At 31.4% G+C, this 21,976-nt stretch overlaps 1 protein-coding gene across 6 annotated transcripts in view; it reads left to right on the top strand.

Moving 5' to 3' along the window:
- LOC148625718 (unconventional myosin heavy chain 6-like) overlaps positions 1 to 21,976 on the top strand; it is a 77,402-nt gene that overhangs the window by 50,751 nt on the left and 4,675 nt on the right. For 2 of the 6 annotated variants that reach the window (XM_088569436.1, XM_088569432.1), the window contains 20 exons: positions 422 to 651; positions 1,033 to 1,222; positions 1,951 to 2,045; positions 2,720 to 2,807; positions 3,388 to 3,795; positions 4,119 to 4,255; positions 5,360 to 5,374; positions 8,306 to 8,499; positions 8,865 to 8,990; positions 9,426 to 9,592; positions 10,797 to 10,873; positions 13,309 to 13,390; positions 13,954 to 14,035; positions 14,476 to 14,493; positions 15,351 to 15,448; positions 16,349 to 16,468; positions 17,446 to 17,513; positions 17,792 to 17,960; positions 18,429 to 18,512; positions 19,167 to 19,286. In XM_088569436.1, coding sequence (XP_088425562.1) covers positions 422 to 651; positions 1,033 to 1,222; positions 1,951 to 2,045; positions 2,720 to 2,807; positions 3,388 to 3,795; positions 4,119 to 4,255; positions 5,360 to 5,374; positions 8,306 to 8,499; positions 8,865 to 8,990; positions 9,426 to 9,592; positions 10,797 to 10,873; positions 13,309 to 13,390; positions 13,954 to 14,035; positions 14,476 to 14,493; positions 15,351 to 15,448; positions 16,349 to 16,468; positions 17,446 to 17,513; positions 17,792 to 17,960; positions 18,429 to 18,512; positions 19,167 to 19,286 — 2,568 coding nt within the window. The remainder of the gene's footprint in view (positions 1 to 421; positions 652 to 1,032; positions 1,223 to 1,950; positions 2,046 to 2,719; positions 2,808 to 3,387; positions 3,796 to 4,118; positions 4,256 to 5,359; positions 5,375 to 8,305; positions 8,500 to 8,864; positions 8,991 to 9,425; positions 9,593 to 10,796; positions 10,874 to 13,308; positions 13,391 to 13,953; positions 14,036 to 14,475; positions 14,494 to 15,350; positions 15,449 to 16,348; positions 16,469 to 17,445; positions 17,514 to 17,791; positions 17,961 to 18,428; positions 18,513 to 19,166; positions 19,287 to 21,976) is intronic. The other 4 variants (XM_088569437.1, XM_088569435.1, XM_088569434.1 and 1 more) reach the window with 3 other exon arrangements.

The raw sequence follows: 21,976 nt of genomic DNA, 5'->3' as shown, positions 1-21,976 counted from the left end.
GAAGGAAATAAATGTTCGGATATAATACCACTTTTAGATGATTTTATTTTTTTCGTTGTCTTTTGTATAAAAAGCATTACTTTATTAATTTATCAAGTTAATAAATTTCATGACAGTTCACATTAAATTCATATGAATTGAGTCTTCCCATGATTTTTTTTATGAATTTTTGAAAAGAATTTCTCATAATTTTTTTTTCTATGTAAAGGAAATTTTTAACCAAGAATATTTGGGAAAACTTATTTAAGCATGGACTCACAACTGCTAACTTTTTCAAAGAAATTGTTTTGCAATACTGTGTTTTAATGCATAAGCTCCTGTCTTTACAGAACTGCTTTTTCTTGAAAAAAAATATCATGTTGATAAAGTATCATAGCTTTTATACATATACAATAATTTTCTCATGTTTACATATTTATAGAGTATGCAGATGTTGAGTCCACTGATCTGTAAGGTATACTTTATGGATGGCAAGACTAAGGCTATTAGTATGATGCCAGTAGATACCGCCGCAGAGGTTCTGGAGAGTGTGGCTAGAAAGATAGGATTGAGATCTGTGGAGGGATGGGCTCTGTACGAGGTTACATCAGAGTATGAGAGATACATTAGAGGATATGAGTACATCACTGATGTCCTGTCTCAATGGGAGCTGTAAGTTTTTATTGTGTCTTTTTTTATCAAGGTATGCTATGACCTCAAAGAAAAAGAATTCTAAATTTGAAAAGGCTTATGTAATGAGTGTTCAAAGCAGACAGACAAAAAAATCACTGGGAATGTAAAAAAATTATACTGGATAGTGATCATAATCAAGAATCTTATAATTTATCAGTAGCTCTGAGAGGATTTTTTTGGAAACATTTGGTTTCCACATCTATTTATTGTTTGTTGGAATGAAATACAACTGAATAATAATTTTATTTCAAACTAATCAAATTTTTTAACTCAATTTCACATAGGTTTTAGAAAAAAAACATGTTCTTTTACACATTAAATGTATCTTTTGTTAACATTTCCATTCCATTTGTTTCTTAGGCAAGAGAGGAAATCTGCCCAGATGTCTAAGTATGACACCGTATCTAAGAAGGGACCAAAGATGGCATTAGGAGGATCAGATGCTAGATTGATGTTCAGGAAGAGGATATACAAAAATATCAAAGACATTCCTAATGATCCTGTTGAATACCAGCTACTGTATGCTGAGGCTGTGGCTAAAGTTGTTAAGGTAAAACATGGAGGAGAAGCTGCAGTATCATATAAGATATAAAAGATATTGGGACTGTTCCAAAAAAAAAATAAGAAAAGGAAACATCGGGTTGTTGTTAAAACTCTTGACGTATTGAATGAAATATACAGACTTAGCATAATTTTCTTCTGTTGGTAAGTCCCTTTGCAAAAAAAGTTCCATCCCCCCAGTACCTTATATGTTTTAGTGGAACTGTCTTGTGATGGATGTCTGAAAGACAGCAGCCTACATCTTTCCATAAAAAAATTGTCTGAACTAACTTCAATCAGTTACAGAACAGTCCCCAATATTGGAAAGTACATGTACATGATGTAATATAGAAACTGATCTGACCATAATTAAATTACTATGGCCTATGCTTCATATATAAATGACTCATATAGCCACTATTTAAAGACACTAAATGTCTCAAATATTCAAGAATTGATGAAAATACAATTCAAAATTTTATACAGGTTTGGCTGGTTGATTAAGGTATGAATATTATTGAGAGACATAGTTGCTAATATATTGTGGTTATATTGTGCTGTTAGAGAATAAACAATGTCATTTAGTATTTATGGTAATCAATACAGGAGCCTAACCAGAATTTTATGAAAGGAGGAATTTTTATCAAGAAATTTAAAAAGGGGGTTGATCCCTGTAACCTCTCACCCTCCCTACCCTTGGTACATCATCAATTAATATAGTCTAGCAATGTATTTTAGGATGAATTCCCTGTGTCAGACAAAGTGGCCTTGCAGTTAGCTGGTTTACAAGCTAGAGTTACATTTGGTGAATATGAAGATGGCAAAGATTTCAGGTTTGTTTTATCTTTCTTTTCAAATAGCTACGATGAAATCTAGTAACAAATAAAGAAGAAACACTATTATGTATCCATTTCACTTCATCAAGGGACAGAGCACCTGCAACGTCGTTTTTAATTAGATGCTCTGAAACATGGATGGCTCAAAATTGTTCAGTTGGAAGTTGTGTGTTATGGAAATGATGTAGTTAGAAAGTGAATCTTAGAACATTTAACATAGACACCAGTGTCTGTCATAGAAGGTCTCATATATTCCCATAGGTATAGACATCTCCCATAACAAGTACAAATATCCCTGTCCTTCAAATGCAAAGCCTAAACTCATTACTGTGAATGTACTATTGTTCATGAGGTACCAATTTTCGTGGATTTCGTTGGTAAGATGAACAACGAAATTTGATTTTCAATGGGAAGGATTATTTATATTAAATTGCATGACAGGATCATCAAAACCACGAATTCAAGGATCTACAAATATGTGCTTTACCCCTAAACCACGAAAATTGATACCCATAAATATAAGTACTTTCACAGTGTAAAAAAATGGTCCAACTTCTGCAAATTAGTCAATGATTTCTCTTTGAAAAGAGTTCGAATAAATTTTGTATACAAAGGAATTGCGCTCTGTTATAACATATTTGTTTTACAAATTTTAATTAACTTTGTTTTAGATATAAGGAGGCAGAACAGTTTCTATGTAAGAGGGTATTAGCCATGCCTGGCAGAGATTGGAATGAAGAAGTGGCATCTTCACATAGTGTAAGCTTTCATCTAATAAAATAGATCTATTTTTTTTTAAATATGATTTACTTGAAATGAGTTTCTGTCATTATTTTACTCAAATTGTAAGAATAAATTAAATAAGATATATTTCTTTTCAAATTTTTAATTGGTTGGGACTTCCCTTATTCTGGACACATTCAAAAGTACATATAGGGGTTCAAATTTTCTTGCAAAAGTAAAAGTTTCTGGACTTTTTTGTGTCCTAAATGAAAGTTCCACCGGAAGTAAGTGAAAAGTCCTGAAAAAAGGTATATATAAAACATGGTAGGTCTAAGACTAAAGTAAATGAAATTTCTTGCATCAGAAATGGAGGATACCTGACCTTGGACCAGTGCTAATTTGAACTGCTTACATATAATAAGCATATACATGTATATTGGTATGTAAAGTAAAGTAATTATAGGTAACATTTTTTATGTTTGATGTACGGTTTTCAACAATATAAGAAACCTGACTTAGTTAGATGATGCATCTTTTGATTGATTGATTGTTGGAGTGCATCTTTTGAACCATGAAGCATGATACTTACTAGATAGTTCACTCTTCTCTTAATTAGCATTATGGTAAAGGCAAATCAGAGCTGGAGGCCCAAGTATGGTATTTAACAGTAGTCAGACAGTTCCCACTATACGGGTGTACAATGTATCCTATTACCCACAAAGGTCTATGGTCTCACACTGGAGAGGCCATGATTGCTATTAATATGGATGGAATCAAGTTTTTACGAGCCAGAGACAAACATGTGTTGAACCAATTTAAATATTCAGAAATAGAAACAATAACAATAGATCCCAATGATGATTATGTGACGTTAGAGTTGAAAAACACCGCTGAAGTGAACATACAACAGAGATGTTTTATGTTTGAAACTCACTTCAAAGAGGATATAGGATCTGTGATAGCTAGTTACTCACCAAATCATGCTTCATGGCTTAAACCAGAATATGAAAGTTTGAAGAAGAAGGTAAGCCAATACAACAAAATTTTTTCTAGGCATTTCTGCTTAACACCTTTATAATGTAAAAGATTTCTTTTGCTGTTTCAAACTGGCAGTACTCAGTTTACTAGATAAGTACATGAAGTATTTTTTCAAAATATTGTTTTTACCACAAGAGCTTCTACAATATGTAAGGAATAGAACAAATGAAAACATTTGCAGTTTTAATGTTTATCTTTCTTATGAAACAAAATGGTGTATTAAAAGCATTAAATTTTGTTTTTATTGACATTAATATCACACTAGAGTGTTACACCTATAATTTGAGACTATGTTAACTGTTTGAACAGTCTAAGATGACAGATGAGGAGAAACTGAAGCTATATGAAGAAATAGTGAGATGTAGACGGGCTCTGTCTGATAGTCGATTATTACAGAAACCCACAGGCCATGGAAACGCTGGCTTCCTAAGACAATCTATAAGAAGGTATGGACTGCAGTGGTCATAGTAGATGGATAGCATGCCATTCCAAATTTTTAAGTTACAACAAGGAATAAACACTGCTATGGAGACAACTGTTACAGCAAGTGATACAGTTAATTTCATGGAATAGAGTTAGTCTTCCCTTGATTACAAGACAATCACCTGATTAATTTCCTTGGACTGGACAAATGAAAAAGAGATTTTAACTTTCATCAAATTTCGATTTGTTTAAATCTCCTTGTTAATTGTCTAGTTAATTACATAAAATATTTCATCAGTTGACTGTCATTCAATCAAGGGAAGACAAATTATATGCCTGAAGTTAACCGTTATTTGCTGTAATTATTTATAACATTCTTTTTAATACAGCTCATTAGTTTATGGTATTTTCAAGAAAACTTTGCTCCTGATAAACCATCTCCATGATTTCTGTTGGTTGTAAGAAATTCTTTGTATCTTGTCTTTATTCACTTATTTACTTTAATATCATAATGTTATTGTTATCTTACAAAGAAATCTGAACTTCAGTAAATATCAAGATGGCTTGGGTTTTGAGATTTTTTTTACTGCTATGACTTTTTAACACTGAGTAATATTTACACCTTAAATCTTTTTCTTATACTAATTGAATTTAAAAATAAATTACCATGAATCCAAATTGTTTTTTTGTGCAAGAAAATTTCCTTTTATATCAAAACCATATGTACACAAACCAATATGCTAGATCACAACTACAGCAAGTAATATAGTTAACTTCAGGGAATAGGGTTTTTCTTCTCTTGATTAATTGGCAATCGCCTGTTGATATTCCTTAGGTAATAAACTGGGCAATTAACAAGGATATTTAAACTTTCTATCATTTCATAGTTATTTGAATGAATCTGTTTCCAATAGAAATTCTAAATCTCTTTATAAATTGTCTAGGTAATAAAATAAGGAAGTTCATCAGGCAATTGTCATTTTATTAAGGATAGACCAACTCTGTTCCCTGAAGATAACTATATTACTCACTGTAAAAAAAATAACAAAGTGGATGATCCACTGTCCGTGCCTTGCTACAATCCATGTCAGTGCATTGCTAGAGCTGATGCTTCAATTTGTTTGCAGTATTGTAAAGGATAAGTAAGTGAAACAGCCCCCTAAAGCATGATGTAACTGTTATAAAGAATAGTCCAGGACTCTACTAACAAACCATATAAGTATCTTAGGGACCTCAACTAACATGTAAATAGCATTGACTGAATGTTAGTTTGTATTGGTGATAGTGTTCAGACACAGTTTGCATGCTTTAGTTACCAGTATTTTGTACTTGAAGAAATACATGTATGATTGAAGAAAATAACAATATAAAAATTAAGACTCAAGACAGTTGCATTGACAACAGAAATAGTTACCCTCTAGATATTTTATTATACATGTACTACATGTAGAATGTTTTGATTGGAAATGTCACAACCTTGCATCTAGATTTAGATATGTATTTATATGATGGATGCTTGCATGATTTGGCACAGGTTGAATTGTGTGGCAGGTATATTTAGATATGAGAGAGGTGTGGCTTCTATAGATATCAAATGCTTTGACATTAATCAGCTTTTGGTGTATTTAATTTTATACAGAGTTCGGAGGTGAGAATACTACTTTGATAAATTTGATTAGCTTTCCTAAATTGGGAATTGGGAGCAAATTGTGCAGTTAAAAGTGTGGGATTTGTTTTTTTTCTAATTTAACCTTCATTTTTTATAATTTTTAACCATTTCATGATGCTGTTATTCAAATGCAAATTAATGGAGATGTTATTACCATAATGCTTAGGCTAGATTAATTTAATTGGCTGAGCCATGAAATAGAAATATTCAGTACTAAAATCACTGAATTCATTAATTATTACCAGCTTGATATAATACTTGTGCAAATATGACTTACATGTGAGAATGTATCTGGTAAACATTTTTATGAGTAATTCTTTATTGTAACAATACATTTTTGTATTTTTAACAGTAAATGATTAAAAAAAAACTATGGATTTCCTTAAATATTTGAATTAAATAACTTTCAATGTTAAGTGTCAGTCTGTGTTAGAATCAGGCAGGGGTGAAACATGGTATGAAAAACCCACCTTTTTGGAAGTTCAATTTGACTATTCAAGGAAAAAAAATCTTCCATATCATTTTGGTAAATTGAGTAATAATTTCATTGAAATGCACTGAAAATGACTATCTTAAGGTCAGATAACTCTGTCAAAAACCTAATTTTTCTAACATACTATTGAAAAATTTCTGTTCAAATCAAGGGATGCAGATAACAAATAATGGTCTTTTCAAATAGAGAAAGCATCGTTGAGTGAAACTATATTGTCAGATCTGTTGGGTTTTGACATGCATGTTTCTGATTTTTTCCAATTTTGCCTGATTCTTACAAATAATTAAACTTAAACCTTTCAATTTTTGGCTTATGGTCAGATCCAACATATATATACAAAATCAAGATTGATAACAATAAGTGCAAAATTTGAAACTTATTTCAGATGTTGAAAAGAAGGAAATATTAACATAAGGAAACTTTTTTCATTGATGAAGTATTTTTATGTAAAATATTTTGATTTGGACCAGTTCAGTTTTTAAAACTGGTACTGGTTATTGAAATATTACTGTCAGCTAATAAATGCAATATAATGGTTTAAGCCACACTTGAATAATGTCTGCTTTCCCTTACCCAACCCTAACTCCTGGCTTTTGGATAGGTACATTTGTAGGTAGGGAAAATAGGTTTTTTTTAGGTCATATTATTCAATAAAAACCATGATTAAAGAATTGAAAAATGTTGCTTTAATTTTTTTTTAAATCTTGTTAGAGAATGGCAATAAAATTATTTGGGTATAGTCAATTTTTTTATGGGTAACTTAGGTGTGGGCAAACAAACTTAATTTTAATTTTGGTCTTAATCATCAAGTAACAAGATATTTACATCAAGTTATTGAACATTAATTTTATTTGCAGTGGTGGTGTTAATAACTTTTGCTTAAAGTCCATGCTACCAAAATTTGGTATCACCTTTCATAATATCTATTTAACTATGCTAACTGTATATGTGTATGTTCACATTAGAATCATGCATAAAACGATAAACAGATAATTGTGCTAAGTCTAAACAAAATTGTCATTTTTTTAACAACCTACAATTTCACTATTAGAACCAATAAAAGTTATTTCCATGATTTGGAAAGTTATGATATTAGTCAGAAAAGGATGTGGTTTCATTAAAAAGTTATTTTGAGATTTTTTTCAAATATCCTATTTCAAGCAATTTGATTGGTTGAAATTTCAGTTGAGGAAATATATAAGGAAATTCTTTAATTTGAGATTATTTAACAAGTGTAGCTAAATTATGTTAGAAAATATTTCCTGTCAGGTTTTTTTTCTTGATATCCAAGTATAATTGGTCGTCATTTTTTTTTACTATCCCAACCTCTTTTGCCAATTTTATTTGTTCTCAAAATACATGTGGGACATTCAAGATGACCCCCAGCATGACGTTTAGGTAAACTTATATTTCAGGTTCACAAAACTACAACAAAGTTAAAATGAACATTTTTAGCAATAGACTTTTATAAAGTAGCCTTCATGACTTCTTTGATATTTTACCTTTCCACTGTGAAATTAAGGTGGTAGATCTAAGATAAGGAACATAACTCTTGAAATCAGTGATATGTTTGTTTATATTAGATTTCACCAAAGCTTATCAAGCTTCCATTTGCAACAGAATAAAATCAATCCAAGTTACTTTGATGCTTACATGAGATTTATGTCAAATGCTGAATACAAACATTTCAATGATTTGTAAGAGTTGTGTCTCTTATCCCAGGTCTGCCTCCTTAATGTGTGTAGAATTGGACAGGGAACTTAAAACTAGCTATTCAATGTACAAACAAAAAAGAATTGTTATAATAGAAAAGAAAAATTATGTGTAGTATATTTGGACCATTGAGACCACTATTAATTATTATCTATGAAGGATAGAACTGTAGAAAAATAAAATCTTTTGTCTTTGTAGACTTACTAAATCAAAGATGGATAGATTGAGGGCATCAACGAAGGGAGGAGGTCACTTTGATGATAATTACTGGGCCTACAGTAAAACCTGTATTAAACAGCCACTTACTGTATCACTTACTGATCCTGATATGGAGGAGAAGGCCATCAGAATGTTTCACTGTATTCTTATTTACTCTGGTGTTGAGGATGCAGGTATGATCAGGAGAATTAAAAGTCATTCATAGAAGATTTTTTTCACAGATGACTTTTATTTTTAGGTTGTTATACCATTTTTTTCTTATTATTTTTTTTTTGCCAGTTTTGTAGCTACTGTTAGTAATAAACAGAGTAAGATTGTAAGTCTGTCTAAAAACTTGTTTGTAAAAAAGCATTCTCCAACATAAATTTCTTAAACCATTTTTATTCTGATTATTGAATTTTCGTAATATGAACAATGGTAAGTTAAGGAGTGATTCTCTGAGCATTACTATTTTTGTCTGTATCACCTAGTAGTTGCTCGGCTATCCACACTTCAGTCTGTCTATAGATGATTGAGCATTAACATTGTGTTAATACAGGGAAGGGTGAGGAGAAGCCTGACCTGATGAACTTGGTACAGAATCTGATGCACACCTGTTTGGAGAATGATCAGTTGTGTAATGAGTTTTACCTACAACTTGCCAAACAAACCACAGATCATCCTGGTATGTTGTCATGTTAGATATAAACATCAACGGTAACTATGATAGGGATTTGTTTACATGTTAGTTATAAACACCAACTGTAACTAGGATAGGGATTTGTTCACATGTTAGTTATAAACACCAACTGTAACTAGGATAGGGATTTGTTTACATGCTAGGTAAATTCACTAGTGGTAACTAGGATAGGGATTTGTTTACATGTTAGTTATAAACACCATTGGTAACTAGGATGGGGATTTGTGTTTTTCTGGTTTTTTTTTTATTATTTGGGGGGGGGGGTCTGATTTGAATTTATGAATTACAATGGGTACAACACTAAAAAAAACCAAGGTTATAAATGTATGTTCCTTGTTCAAAAGGACTTTATTGTGCCTTCTGCTCACTTGTCCATTCATCCTGAATTTTAAATTGAATATTTTCTTTTTGCAAATACAGATCCCAACAGTCAGGTAAATAAGAGGAACTGGCAGCTGATGGCTGTGACCACTAGCTGTACATTCCCATCCAATACTAGAGTACAGCGGTATATACAGTGTCATCTGAGGAAATGTTCCCTTGACTCTGCCAGTGAGGAGGGTAGATTTGCTCGATTCTGTCATAAGGTAAGAATCATTTGTAAACAATGTTGTGACATCGCAGCGTACTCGTTAAATATGTCTTGACCAATTTTGAACATCATGAACAATAGTAATCTCAAAATGCCATATTAAGAAAGTTCCTCTGGATCATCATAAAAAGTGCCAATCCCAAAATGCCATACAGTTCCTAAATTGGTTCATTTTGAAACAACCTGAGTAGTTGAGAAGAGATAGCATGTTGATTTAAGAATTTGTATTACGTCTTACCACAGACTTAAAGTAGAAGATGTGCTCTTTTTGTGGTTTTTGTCTGGTGTTATTTTAATTTTTAACTGAATAGTTTTTTTGTTCCCAACATCCTTTTTAGTTTGTATGAAATAAAAAGCCAATGTTTTATAAAAAAAAAAAAACTTTACAGTCAAAACTTGTTTTTCGAGATTTATGATATTTTTTAAAAATAAAACAATAATTTTGATTAGAACACAGCAATGTGGACATGTAGGTAGAGCTTGTTGTCCTATTTGTAAAGGTGTTTGTATTCTGTATCGATCTCAAGAGTTCAATCTGAATTCAACAATATGATTAAGTTGGATTAATTGTTGTATTTTCCTGCCATTGTTCCTGGTTTGGGGAAGTTTGAGTGCTCATAAACATGTTTAACACCACCACATACTTTATATGCCTGTCTCAAGCCAGTAACCAGTGGAACGAGGCAGCTTTCCCACCAACACGGTGCACCACTATGGTTTGCGGTCAGGTTTTCTGTATTATAGCCTGACAACCCCAGCATGTAACACACCAGGGGTACCCCATTCCACCACCCGGGGCACACATCCCAGTTGCTCTGTGGGCAGAACGTCCTAGCCTTGGCTAGGTTCTGAGCACTATTTAGTCGCCTTTTACGACAAGTTTAGTGCTGCTGCAGGCCTATTCTTCTAACACCCGGACCTGCATAGGTTTACAAATAATTATTGTGTAGCACTTCTTGTAATATATAAATGTAGTTCTTTGTAGTTGAATCAGGTTATTTCAAATGGTATAAAAACACATATGTATATTTTGCCAACAAACCGTAGTACAAGAATTGTCATTATTTTTTTAAAAGTACATTTTTGAAAAATTGTGAAGAGGAAACAGAAAATTAAAGAGCCAGTTAAATCAAATAATTTATGAGTGGTTATCAATCTTTTGTTTTTCACTATTTATTATTATTTATGTCGTTTTTTAGTGCTTCAATAGAACATTAGAACACAGAAAGAGGAAGTTCCCTCCATCCAGGAAGGAAATTAAATGTCTCATTGATAGGTCTGTATGGCTTAAAAGAGATATTGTCCTCTATTATATGATGAGTGACTGGTACAATATGTACATTTATCATTATCATCCTAAGGGGTGTGATTATAGTCCAAAGTGTCTTTGGTGTGTGAAAATGTCTTTTTGTTTTAAAATAGGACAATAAGGGCTTACAAGGTAATATTTAAGTAGTAATCTTTGTAAGAATCAAGCAAATTTTGTAATGTGTAATCCCAAAAAGGCCAAGGGTTACACATTTTTATTTTGTTATTAAGTTGCTTTATAGGTCTATATGATGAAATGTATAATTATTCATCCAAATCTGTCTGCTCTTTGGAGATAATCAACACTGAAAATCCAACAGTTTCTATTGTATTGTACTGTCATTTACAGAGTTATCTCCCTTAATTTTGAATTTTACAGTACATTCTATATATTTTTTATTTCCTAGAATTAGGGTTATATGAAAAGCCACATGGTCATTTCTTTTTACTTAAGCATTTGAAACAAAATATCAAAAAAAATAATATGAAAGCTTTCCAGTCATGAGTCACATTTGCATGATTCTTATCTGGAGTGCTACTTAAATCTGGAATTATTTTGTACTTTCGAGTTAGATTAAAATAAAAAAAATTAAACTCTTGAACTAATTAAATCTGGTTTATTTCTGAATAATAAATTTTCTTTGTAATATTTATTGTTTTAAAATAATGTTATAGAACTGTAATGACTATAAAACTTCCTCTGAAAAGAATAGGAATGAGATTTAAACCCCCTAAAATGACACTGGAATTTAAAACAAGTTGAAGAAAAAAAAATAATAACGGAGGTACTGCTTATCAGTAATACTGGTATAAAGTAAAATCTTCATTGATACTCTAATTTTAAAACATATACTATAATCCTTCCATCTATTTGTTGCTCTTTTTAAAATTTTTTGTCTGTTGATATCAAGATCTAATGTTTATTCAGTGGCAATGGAACAAAACACAAACTTATACTGGAACTAATATAGCTACAGGGGGAGGGAAATGGTTAGCTAGCCGTAAAATCTGGTTTGACCTACCATTCCCCTTGGAATGCCTGTTGGGAGGGGGAGGGAAACGGTACGACCTCAGCAACATAATTACTAATGTCATTTTTCTGATCTATTCTTGATTTTGCCATTTTGATTATTAATATCTCCCTTCCTGATTTATGATTATGAGTTAAGTGTAAGTGTTTTTAAGAATCAGGTAAAATGGCAAAAATCAGAAACATGCATGTCAAAACTCCATGAATAAATATCACTCAAGGATGCTTTTCTTTTTGAAAAGACCATAATTTGATCTCTGCATCATTGGATTTACTCAGAAATTTTTCAATAGAATGTTAGAACAGTTAATTGATAGGCAAAAACATTGACGCCTCAACCTTTTTTATTCTATTCATAATAATACTGCCCCAGAATATCTTATTGATCTATTACCCCCATTAGTAAGTGAAGTAACACAATATAACCTGCAAAACAATGATGACTATGTTGTACAACAGCATCGTTTGTCTAGCACTAGTAAATCATTCTTTTTTAACACAATCAGTGATTGGAATTTACTCAATTCTGACGTAAGACATTCCAGAAGTTTAGGTATTTTCAAAGAGTAAATCAAACAACCTATTTCAAATCCTACCATTTATTATAAATATGGGATGAGAAAGATAAATATAATTCATATGAGACTTAAAAATATATATAGTTCATTATATGCTGATCTTCATCGAGTCAATATAATTAACAATCCATCCTGTAGCTGTGGCCACCCTGTTGAAGATTTTATTCATTTCTTTATGGAATGCGAAAATCATACAATTCACAGACAAACATTGTTTGCCCCGATTAATCAATATGACATTTCGATTGAATTGATATTAGCTGGTGATGAAAATTTAACTGTAAATCAAAATGTTTATATTTTCTCATGTATTCATTCATATATCATAAATACAAACCGGTTTTCATGATAAAAAAACAAACAAACAAACAAAAACAAACCAAAAAAAAAGAATGATCTGATTTTTGTTGTAGTTTATATATATGTAATTGTCGTCATTATGTTTACCACTATAATCATTGTTTATACCGGGAGAGGACCTCGATAATGTTGTATAGCGTATGTCCAATCCTGTTGCTGATATTGTAGCAAATAAGTATTTAAACTAGAAAAATTAGATTTTTGGCAGAGTTATCTGTCCTTGAAATGTTCATTTTCAGTGCATTGCAATGAAATTATAACTAATGGGCCATTATGATATCTTGTCTGTTTTCCTTGATGCTGATTGTGCAAATAGTCAAATTACACTATCAAAATGGTGTTTTTTTTTCATCCCATGTTTCACCTACTGCCTGATTTTTACAGGGACTGACACTTCCATAATTTTTTAACTGCCTTTATTGTCTAATCCAATAGGAGACAGATATATGACAGAGTATACTTTATGAATGGGGAAAACAGAAGTATAGAATTTGATGCTGCGGCTACATGTGAGGAGGTGAGAATACCATCCTAGAAAAGCACAATAGGAAAAAAATATGTAATAGGTTCTTATATAAGTACATTTTAAGCTGAGTATATTTTACTTATGACAATGCAATGTTATTAAATCATTTAACATATCGTAGCTTTTGTTCTCCTCATCCTGTCAAGTATTATATGTTTACCTTGTACTGACAAGTATATGTTGTTCACCTTGTACTGTCAAGTATGGTATGTTTACCTTGTACTGTCAAGTATATGTTGTTCACCTTGAACTGTCAGGTATCTGATATTCAGCTCGTACTGTCAAGTATTAGATATTCACATTGTACTGTCAAGTATCTGATGTTCAGCTCGTACTGTCAAGTATTAGATATTCACATTGTACTGACAAGTATCTGATGTCTATCTTGTAGCGTCAAGTATCAGATATTCATATAAAGTACTGTCAAGTACTCGATGCTCAACTTATACTGTCAAATATATGATGAAATTTTACAAGATGTTTGCTTTATTATGAGTGAGTTATAGAATACAAATATTTTACAATCACTATACCTGCATCTACTACTTTTTCAGGTGATAAAGACTGTGAAAGCTAAGATTGGGATGAGATCAGATGCTGACTGTTTTGCTCTATATGAACAGATAGGAGGATCTGGTAGGTTTATTGTTATCAGGGATGATTTTTTTCTGCTTTTTAGTGGAATTCGCTAATTAAAATCCAGATTTTACCGTTTATTTATTTCCGATTTTACCAATTTCTGCTTTCTTTGAGGACCTCATAAAATCATCCCTTTATTATGTATCATTTAGTTGATTTATGGACATCATGCCTGTTACAGTAGATATCTCATGATTTCTTTTGGTAAATATTTCATTACACAGCTTTTTGCACTTTATCTTCATCTTTTTTATTTTTTTTTTTTTTTGCTTTATCATACTTTATTTTAAATATTCCATTAATTTGTGCTAATCTTCATCAACTACATTTTCATTAGTGTATTTTCAGCAAATCATTAAATGGTTTTATCTGTGTTATTTTAAGTTAGATTATAAATTTATTGATCAAATAAGAAATCAGTAAATGATTATTTTCAGATATGTTAGATATTCAAGGTATGAGGGAATCTGTTGATATGAATATCATTAATATATATAACAAAAAAGCGTGCATGTACTGTATTAATTATCTAAAGCATTGTTTCCTATTGTACTGGAAGTTTCTTTCAACTGAGTAAGAAACAATTTACTTCAGAGATCTAATCTCTGGATCTGTGTCTGTTTTGTTATAAAGTTTTCAGCGGAAGAAAACATTTGTCGGTGCTGTTTTACTGTAAAACTTATGTAGAAATAATTGTTATTATTTAAAGTGCCATAAAGTAAATTGTCATAATTATGCATTTTAATATATACTGATACATGTACAATTTTCAATTAATTTGGAATATACATGGGTCAATAAAAAAATCATGGACAGCAAGTTGTTTTTAAATTTATGTATTCATTGTATAGTTAAGTTCAATGACATCATTAATCAAATCAAATCAAAACAAATAATTTTATTGTCATTAAACCTGTATAAATCATGTTTGTGACAAAACAAGAGTTGTATGTTCTCTCCTTAGTTTTTTTGACTATTTCAAATAGAAGCCAATAACACTTAACAGGTCTATAAGAATCAGGTTTTAATAAATATACCAACTTTTGTTCATCCAAACACTTTGGGAAAATTTCAATTAAAATCACTCTTCTGAGTAATCATGAAATTGACCAGGCGATTATTTGTGTAGATTTACCAGCAGAGAGATATCATCATTATTCTCTTCATATGATTATTAATATAGATACCAGCTACTGAGATAATGTACCTCTTAACATTCTTGTGAGAAATTTCAAAATCTTATTATGAATTTGTTTCAGATTTCTTGATGAATTAAGTTGAAAAACTGCTTATTGTAACTATTTTGTTTCAGAGCGCTGTATGAATTTGGATGAGAAATTATCAGACACTCTTAGTAAATGGGAGAGATTATCAAGAGGTGCTGTCAGAGATAATAGACTGATATTTAAGGTAGATATGAAACAGAGTGCTATATAGCAGTAAGTCATCATCAGTAAAGGAAAAAAACTTTCATTCACATTAGGGGGTATCTTATTTGTGTAATCTGTAACTTGTATAGAGAAAGTAATATTCAAACTTGGCACAAATAGGGTTAAAACCCTAAAATTTGGTATCAGCTACAAAAATGTCTACTATGATTGTATAATATATAAAGCACTATATCTATTGGCTAACAAAATTTCACCTGTGGGCTACCAAAACAAAATTTTAGGTTAAATCCCTGCTCAGTGTTTATATTGAGGATGTATATGGAATAATTTGATGTGGTTATCAATTGAACTTGTCAATTTTAGTTTTCTTTACTTATTTACTGTGTATATTGGAGATATTTATGTGCTGACAAATTTGTGATGGTGATGCAGGTTCAGTCGTGTTGTCTGTGTTATTTCAATGATAATTGATTATTATTGAGACACATTATTATGAAACTTGATACATATGATCGATTGATTGCACGTAGAAAAAATGGAAGTTCAGATTGAAGTATCTATTATGTCAAAGCTTTTTATACCCCCACCTTGGACTACTGTATATTGCAACCACTTTGTCTCTCTTCCAGTCTCTTCTTCCTTCTGTTACATTTTTCTATAACAAATTTATTAGCTTTTATGGAGTGAATGCTAAGATATTTTTTTAAATTGCTTTTGCTTAGTGACTTGAACCATGTCTGTCCTTTTCAGGTCCTTCGCTTATTCTGTTATTCTTAATTTTACAGAAACGGTTGAGAAGGATATTCTTACTAGCACATTGCGTGAAACATGCAGTATTTTGTTTTTTGGGTTTTTTTTTTTTACTTTTTTGTCTTCATATTTGCATAGAATTTATAAGAACCTACTTTATTTGTTACAGAAACGTTTATTTATTTCTCCCTACCTGAATCCACTGGATCCTGTAGAATGTGATTTAGTCTTCCATCAACTTATTGAGGATATGTTTGAAATGAGAGTACCATTAACACCAGAGGATGCAGTAAGTTATTGAATTTAATAGTGAACAATATAGTTAATTTCAGGGAAATGACCTGGTCTTCCCTATATTGAATGACAATCACCTGATGAACTTCCTTATATTGAATGACAATCACCTGATGAACTTCCTTGTATAGTTAAATGGTCAATTAACAAAGGGAGTTAATCTATCAAACATATGATAGGAAGTTTAAATCTACTTGTTAAAATTATCTGGTTAACTACCTAAGACATTTCATCAGGTAACAGTCATTCCACCAAGGGAAGACTAGTTCTGTGCCTTGAAGTTAACTACATATCACACTATATTCCATGTTGTGTTTGAAATTTTATTATTATATAGAAAGCAGTGATTTGTTGACTGTTCCCAGTGTAAACATTTTAGATAATTTACACTTTGAAATAAAATCGGTAATTTCACTGTGGCACTTTCTTCTGCCAAAACGTAACAATACGAATATCAATCTGCTGTTCACAAAATTTTTAATTTATGATGAATGAAAAACCAAAATTTGATCACTTGAGCCAAGAACGCATGAAGATTTAACTCATTAAATCTAGGCGTTCTTCCACACTTGTGGGCATACTTTTGTTGATCACCCTTTCCAGTTTAGTTATCCTATTAGTACAATTGACTGGAGGATGAAGTAAGTTATTTAATTAATTCCTGTAATGTCTATCCTATTGTATTCAATACAGGATGATATTTTTATAGCCGTTTGAATTGATCTGGTATGTAATTTGCAGTGGCTTCTGTCAAGTTTTATAGGTTTTCTAACCCAATGTACATGCTTATTATTCATTAAATTCAGACTGAAATATAATTAATAAGACAAAACAAAAAAATAATGTATCAAATTGATTTTATGATATATTGTTATATTCCATTTTCAAGCTACAAAATGTGTGTTTTAATTGGAATAGAAATTATCATTAAACACTATTTTCCTCCCTTTTAAAACTGGAGTTAAATTTCAGGTTAGTCTATGTGCCTTAAAGATTCAGTCCGAGATGGATGAATTAAAGACTGCAGACATTGACTACAGGTAAGGGACTTTTTGATTGGGAGGTGTATTTAATGAGATCAATAAGGGTCTGTTTGATTGGCAGGGGAATTTATTGAGATCAAGACGGGTCTGTTCAATTGCCAGATGAATTTATGGAGATCAATAATGGTCTGGTTGATTGGCTACTGTTAGCTTTGATGGGAATATATCAAAAATCAACATAATGATTTTGGAATTTATTCATTAAATACATGTACTGGTTCTGTTAGTTAAAATTATGGTTAAAAAACAGAATTTTTTAAAAATATCTTTTTCAGTTCTGTAGTAAGAATTCTACCTAGACACATGAGGTCCAATGTTAAAGTAGAAGATATAGTGGCAGCACATCAAAACCTACTGGATATGACACCAAACCAAGCTATACTGACATTTATAGAGATGTTAAAGTCATGGCCAATGTTTGGATCTATGTTATTTGAAGTGTCTGTAAGTGTAAATTTAGATACAGGAAATGATTTCATGGACAGAACTTGTAGTTAACATGGCCTTAAAGAGTGTGTTCATTAATGAATTAACCAAAAGGAACATTTATGGAAGTCATTCTCTGGTAGAAACTTCCATTGTGAGGCCCTGAATTCCAATGCTTTCTATTCTATTAATCTCTTAGGAGTAGATCCAGATATTTAAAAAAAAAGGGGGTTGCAAGCTGTTATTTGCTCATTTTTGGCAAAATTTGTATGAAATCAACAAAATTTTCAAACAAAAGAGGGGTCCACCTTCTTGTCCCTCTTAGATTTGTTACTGATACTTGTCATTGTATTTTCAGTAATACATTTTAGCATCCCATAAGGTCACACAAATATAGAAGAACATTTTATATTTTGCTTATGAACACTTCAGTATTGTACCAGTGCTTCTTTTTTCACTTCAACTACAATATTTTTTTGCTTTCAGCAATCCTATACCACATCACTACCTAAATTATTGTTCTTAGCTGTGAACCAGAAAGGTGTTTCATTGTTGGAGATGAAGACATTTGTAAGTGTTGTACTCAGGCTTTTAATGCCTGGATTATTGTCTGATTTAATTTGTATAAAACATACATTGTACAATGGAATTTCTGTAAAAAGAGACTGATAACTGTAAACATATTCATTTTTGCAGTGTTCTAATTTTCACTATTTTGGCGGTGGACATAAAAGCGCAAAAAGTAGTACACGCGAAATCAACTATAAACACTTTATAACTGTAATTATTTTGTGAAACCACGAAAATTGATACCTGCAAAAATAAGCAACTGCGAAAATTAATATGTTTACAGTATTTAAAAAGGATAACATATTTTATGATATCTGAAATTAGCAAATGAATGTCTAACCTTTCAGTTAATGACAGACATTTTTTACTATTTCCAGAAAAATGTTTTTCATAATAGTTTTAAATAATTGATGCTGTGAGGATAATTAAAATTCCCTTTCCCTAACATTTCAGGGAAATATTTAAAAATAATGTGTTCTTTTTTTTTTTGAATGAATGTCTAAACTTTCAGTTGATGACAGACAGTTTTTACTATTTCCAGAGCAATGTTTTTCACAGTAGTTTTAAATAATTGATGCTGTGAGAAAATTTAAATTCCTGTTTCCCAAATATTTCATGGAAATATTTAAAAAATAATATGTTCTTTTTTTTTAGAATGTATTGGCTTCCCATGACTTTACTGAGGTGGTAAATGCTAGTCCTGCTATAAAGAGTATAATGATTGTTGTAGGACACATGGCTACAGGTTCAAAGTTCATGTTCAACTCAAATCAGGTGGGTCATATATCTTTAGTTAAAAATACCTGTTTAATGCAAATCAAGTAGGTCAGATGGCTACAGGGTCAAATACATGTTCAACTCAAATCAGGTAGGTCACATGGCCACAGGGTCAAAATAAATGTTCAACTCAAATCAGGTAGGTCAGGCATGGATCCAAGGACTGGCTTACCGGGCGTACACCCCCCTAAATTGCTAAGATAAAAAATTTTCACTACAAGTTTCACCCCATAATAGTTTTTGCCCTGCTTTGCATAGCATTTAATTTAATACCAAGTTCCCCCTTAAGCTCAAGTCCTGGATCCGCCCCTGTAGGTCACATTGCTATTGGTACAAAATACATGTTCAACTCAAATCAGGTAGGTAACATTGCCACAAGGTCAAAATACATGTTCAACTCAAATCAGGTAGGTCACATGGCCACAGGTACAAAAAAACATGTTTAACTCAAATCATATATTAACATGTTGTTTACTCTTGTTCAATAACATTACCTGTGAATATTTTGTCGGTCCTTCTGTCTGTCACACTTTCTCAGCTTCTATTAGAGAGTAATCAAGGGAACCAAGGTTATAGCGGTAATCAGAAAAATGTAATCCAGGGACACAGACCAGACATGGAAAACCAGGCACACACAACAAAGAACACGAAGTAACTAAAATCATACATACAAAGTAACAAAAGCAAATGAGCAACTCGGACTCCAGTAAAAACTGTGAGCATGGACCAGGTGCAGCAGTACAGTTAAGGATTAGTTATGTAGTATATAAAATTTGCCAAACGACTTGTTCCATGTCTGTCCTTTTCTGGTTCCTCTCTTATCCATTTTCTATTTACCATACAACTTAATTTGACAGAAATGTTTGTGTGTGTGGGAGTATTCATAGCATAACTGTCTTAATTATGGTATGTGTTCTGAAGTTCTGTCATTGAATATGTTATTGTTTGTAAATGGATATATGCCAATGTAGAACTAATATAATATGTAACTAGTCCATGGGCTGGGAGTGTCCACCATGCACACACACACCCCACTCATCAACTTCTTGGTGATTTTTAGGTACCTTTATACCTCCCATTACTGAATCAATTGTCGTCAAAGAATATACTTCAATTCTTTTTCAGTATAAGCCTATATTTGTACCCTACTGATCAAAAAGCCAAGATTGTTGTGACTCAATTGTTTGAGCATCTTTGCCTTTCTTGTATAGCATGTGTGAACAAACTAAACATATTTAAGTATCATCATATAGCCCAATGTCTCAGCTTTACAATGGTACCACAAAAAATGTGGTAATACTTGGGGTTTTGCAGTATAATGAAAAAAATGTAGCCCTACCCTGCCGAAAAATCACTGAAATTGACATATTTTTTCAATGTCAAAACCCCTAGCATATAAAACTTCATTAAAAATGGCTTTTTTGCTATTTTCTGTTTAGCATTATCACAATTTGTACTTCTGGGGTTCTTTTGATGAATTTTGGCGATTTTCATAGTCAGAATTTATAAAAAAAAATGTGAAAAATGGGATTTTCAATTTTTTGGTCAAAAGTCACATAAATTTGACTACACAATTTATTACTCAACTAAAACGTCTCAAATTTGGTATAATTCGGTAGATAATTTCATTTTCTACACAAATGAACTACGAAAAACTAATGTCCAAGAAAGGATTTTCAAAAATTGTTAAAAATATTACCCCTACCCCTAGAAACTGCTCTCAGTATCAAACAGAATTCTCATTCACATCACACTGACATTGTAGAACTCATATTTTAAGCATTCATAATTAAGATGATGATATACCTAACATATCTGATCAGTTTAGATTTTCCTTTTTGGGTGACATTACTATGAGATCGGAAAAATGGGAATTTTCAGAATACTGTAGCTTAAACAAACTTTTTCCAAATGAGCCCAAGTAATAAATATTTGAACTTTTCGAAGTCAAGCTAGGTGGAAAATTGCCACCTCTTCCCATGATAAAAAATGCCTCAACATGAACTGAAATTGTTAATTTTTGGCATATAAATAGTGTACAATAGACATGTTGGGTACTATTGTTTTAATAATCGATGTATTCAACATATCTTCTCATTTCAGGTGTTTATTTTTCAGTTTTAATGTGACAATAATGAGTTTTTCATAAAAAAGGGAATTTTCAGAATGTCATATTTTCTTCAATTTCACCTATAATTGGCAATTTCTTTCAAATAAGGTACTTCAAATATATTTTTGTATATTCAGATACAATTATATAGTGTCTTAGCTTTCTTATGAGCCCAAGTAATAAATATTTGAACTTTTCCAAGTCCAAATACGTGAAAAATTGCCACACCTGTCCATGATAAGAAATGCCTCAATATGAACTAAAATGTCAATTTTTGGCATATAAACGGTGTACAATAGACATGTTATGTTCTAGTATTTTTTATTATCAATGTGTCAACAAACCTGCTTATTTCAGGCACATATTTTTCAGTTTCAATATGATAGTAATGAGTTTTTCATAAAAAGGGGAATTTTCGGATTTTCATATTTTCACATTTCAACAGTAATTGGCATTTTTTTCAAGTACCCTACTTCAAACAAACTTTTGCATATACAAACACATCTATATAGCATCTAAAGTTTCTAATGAGCTAAGGCATCACATACTTTAAAGTATTCCAAACCATAATGCAGAA

This window comes from Perna viridis, chromosome 2, assembly GCF_037379345.1.
Source record: "Perna viridis isolate PV_CMFRI_1.1 ecotype Kerala chromosome 2, ASM3737934v1, whole genome shotgun sequence".
Lineage (NCBI taxonomy): Eukaryota > Metazoa > Mollusca > Bivalvia > Mytilida > Mytilidae > Perna > Perna viridis.
Note: the sequence above shows the minus strand (reverse complement) of the source record. Positions and strands in the feature narration are given on the sequence as shown.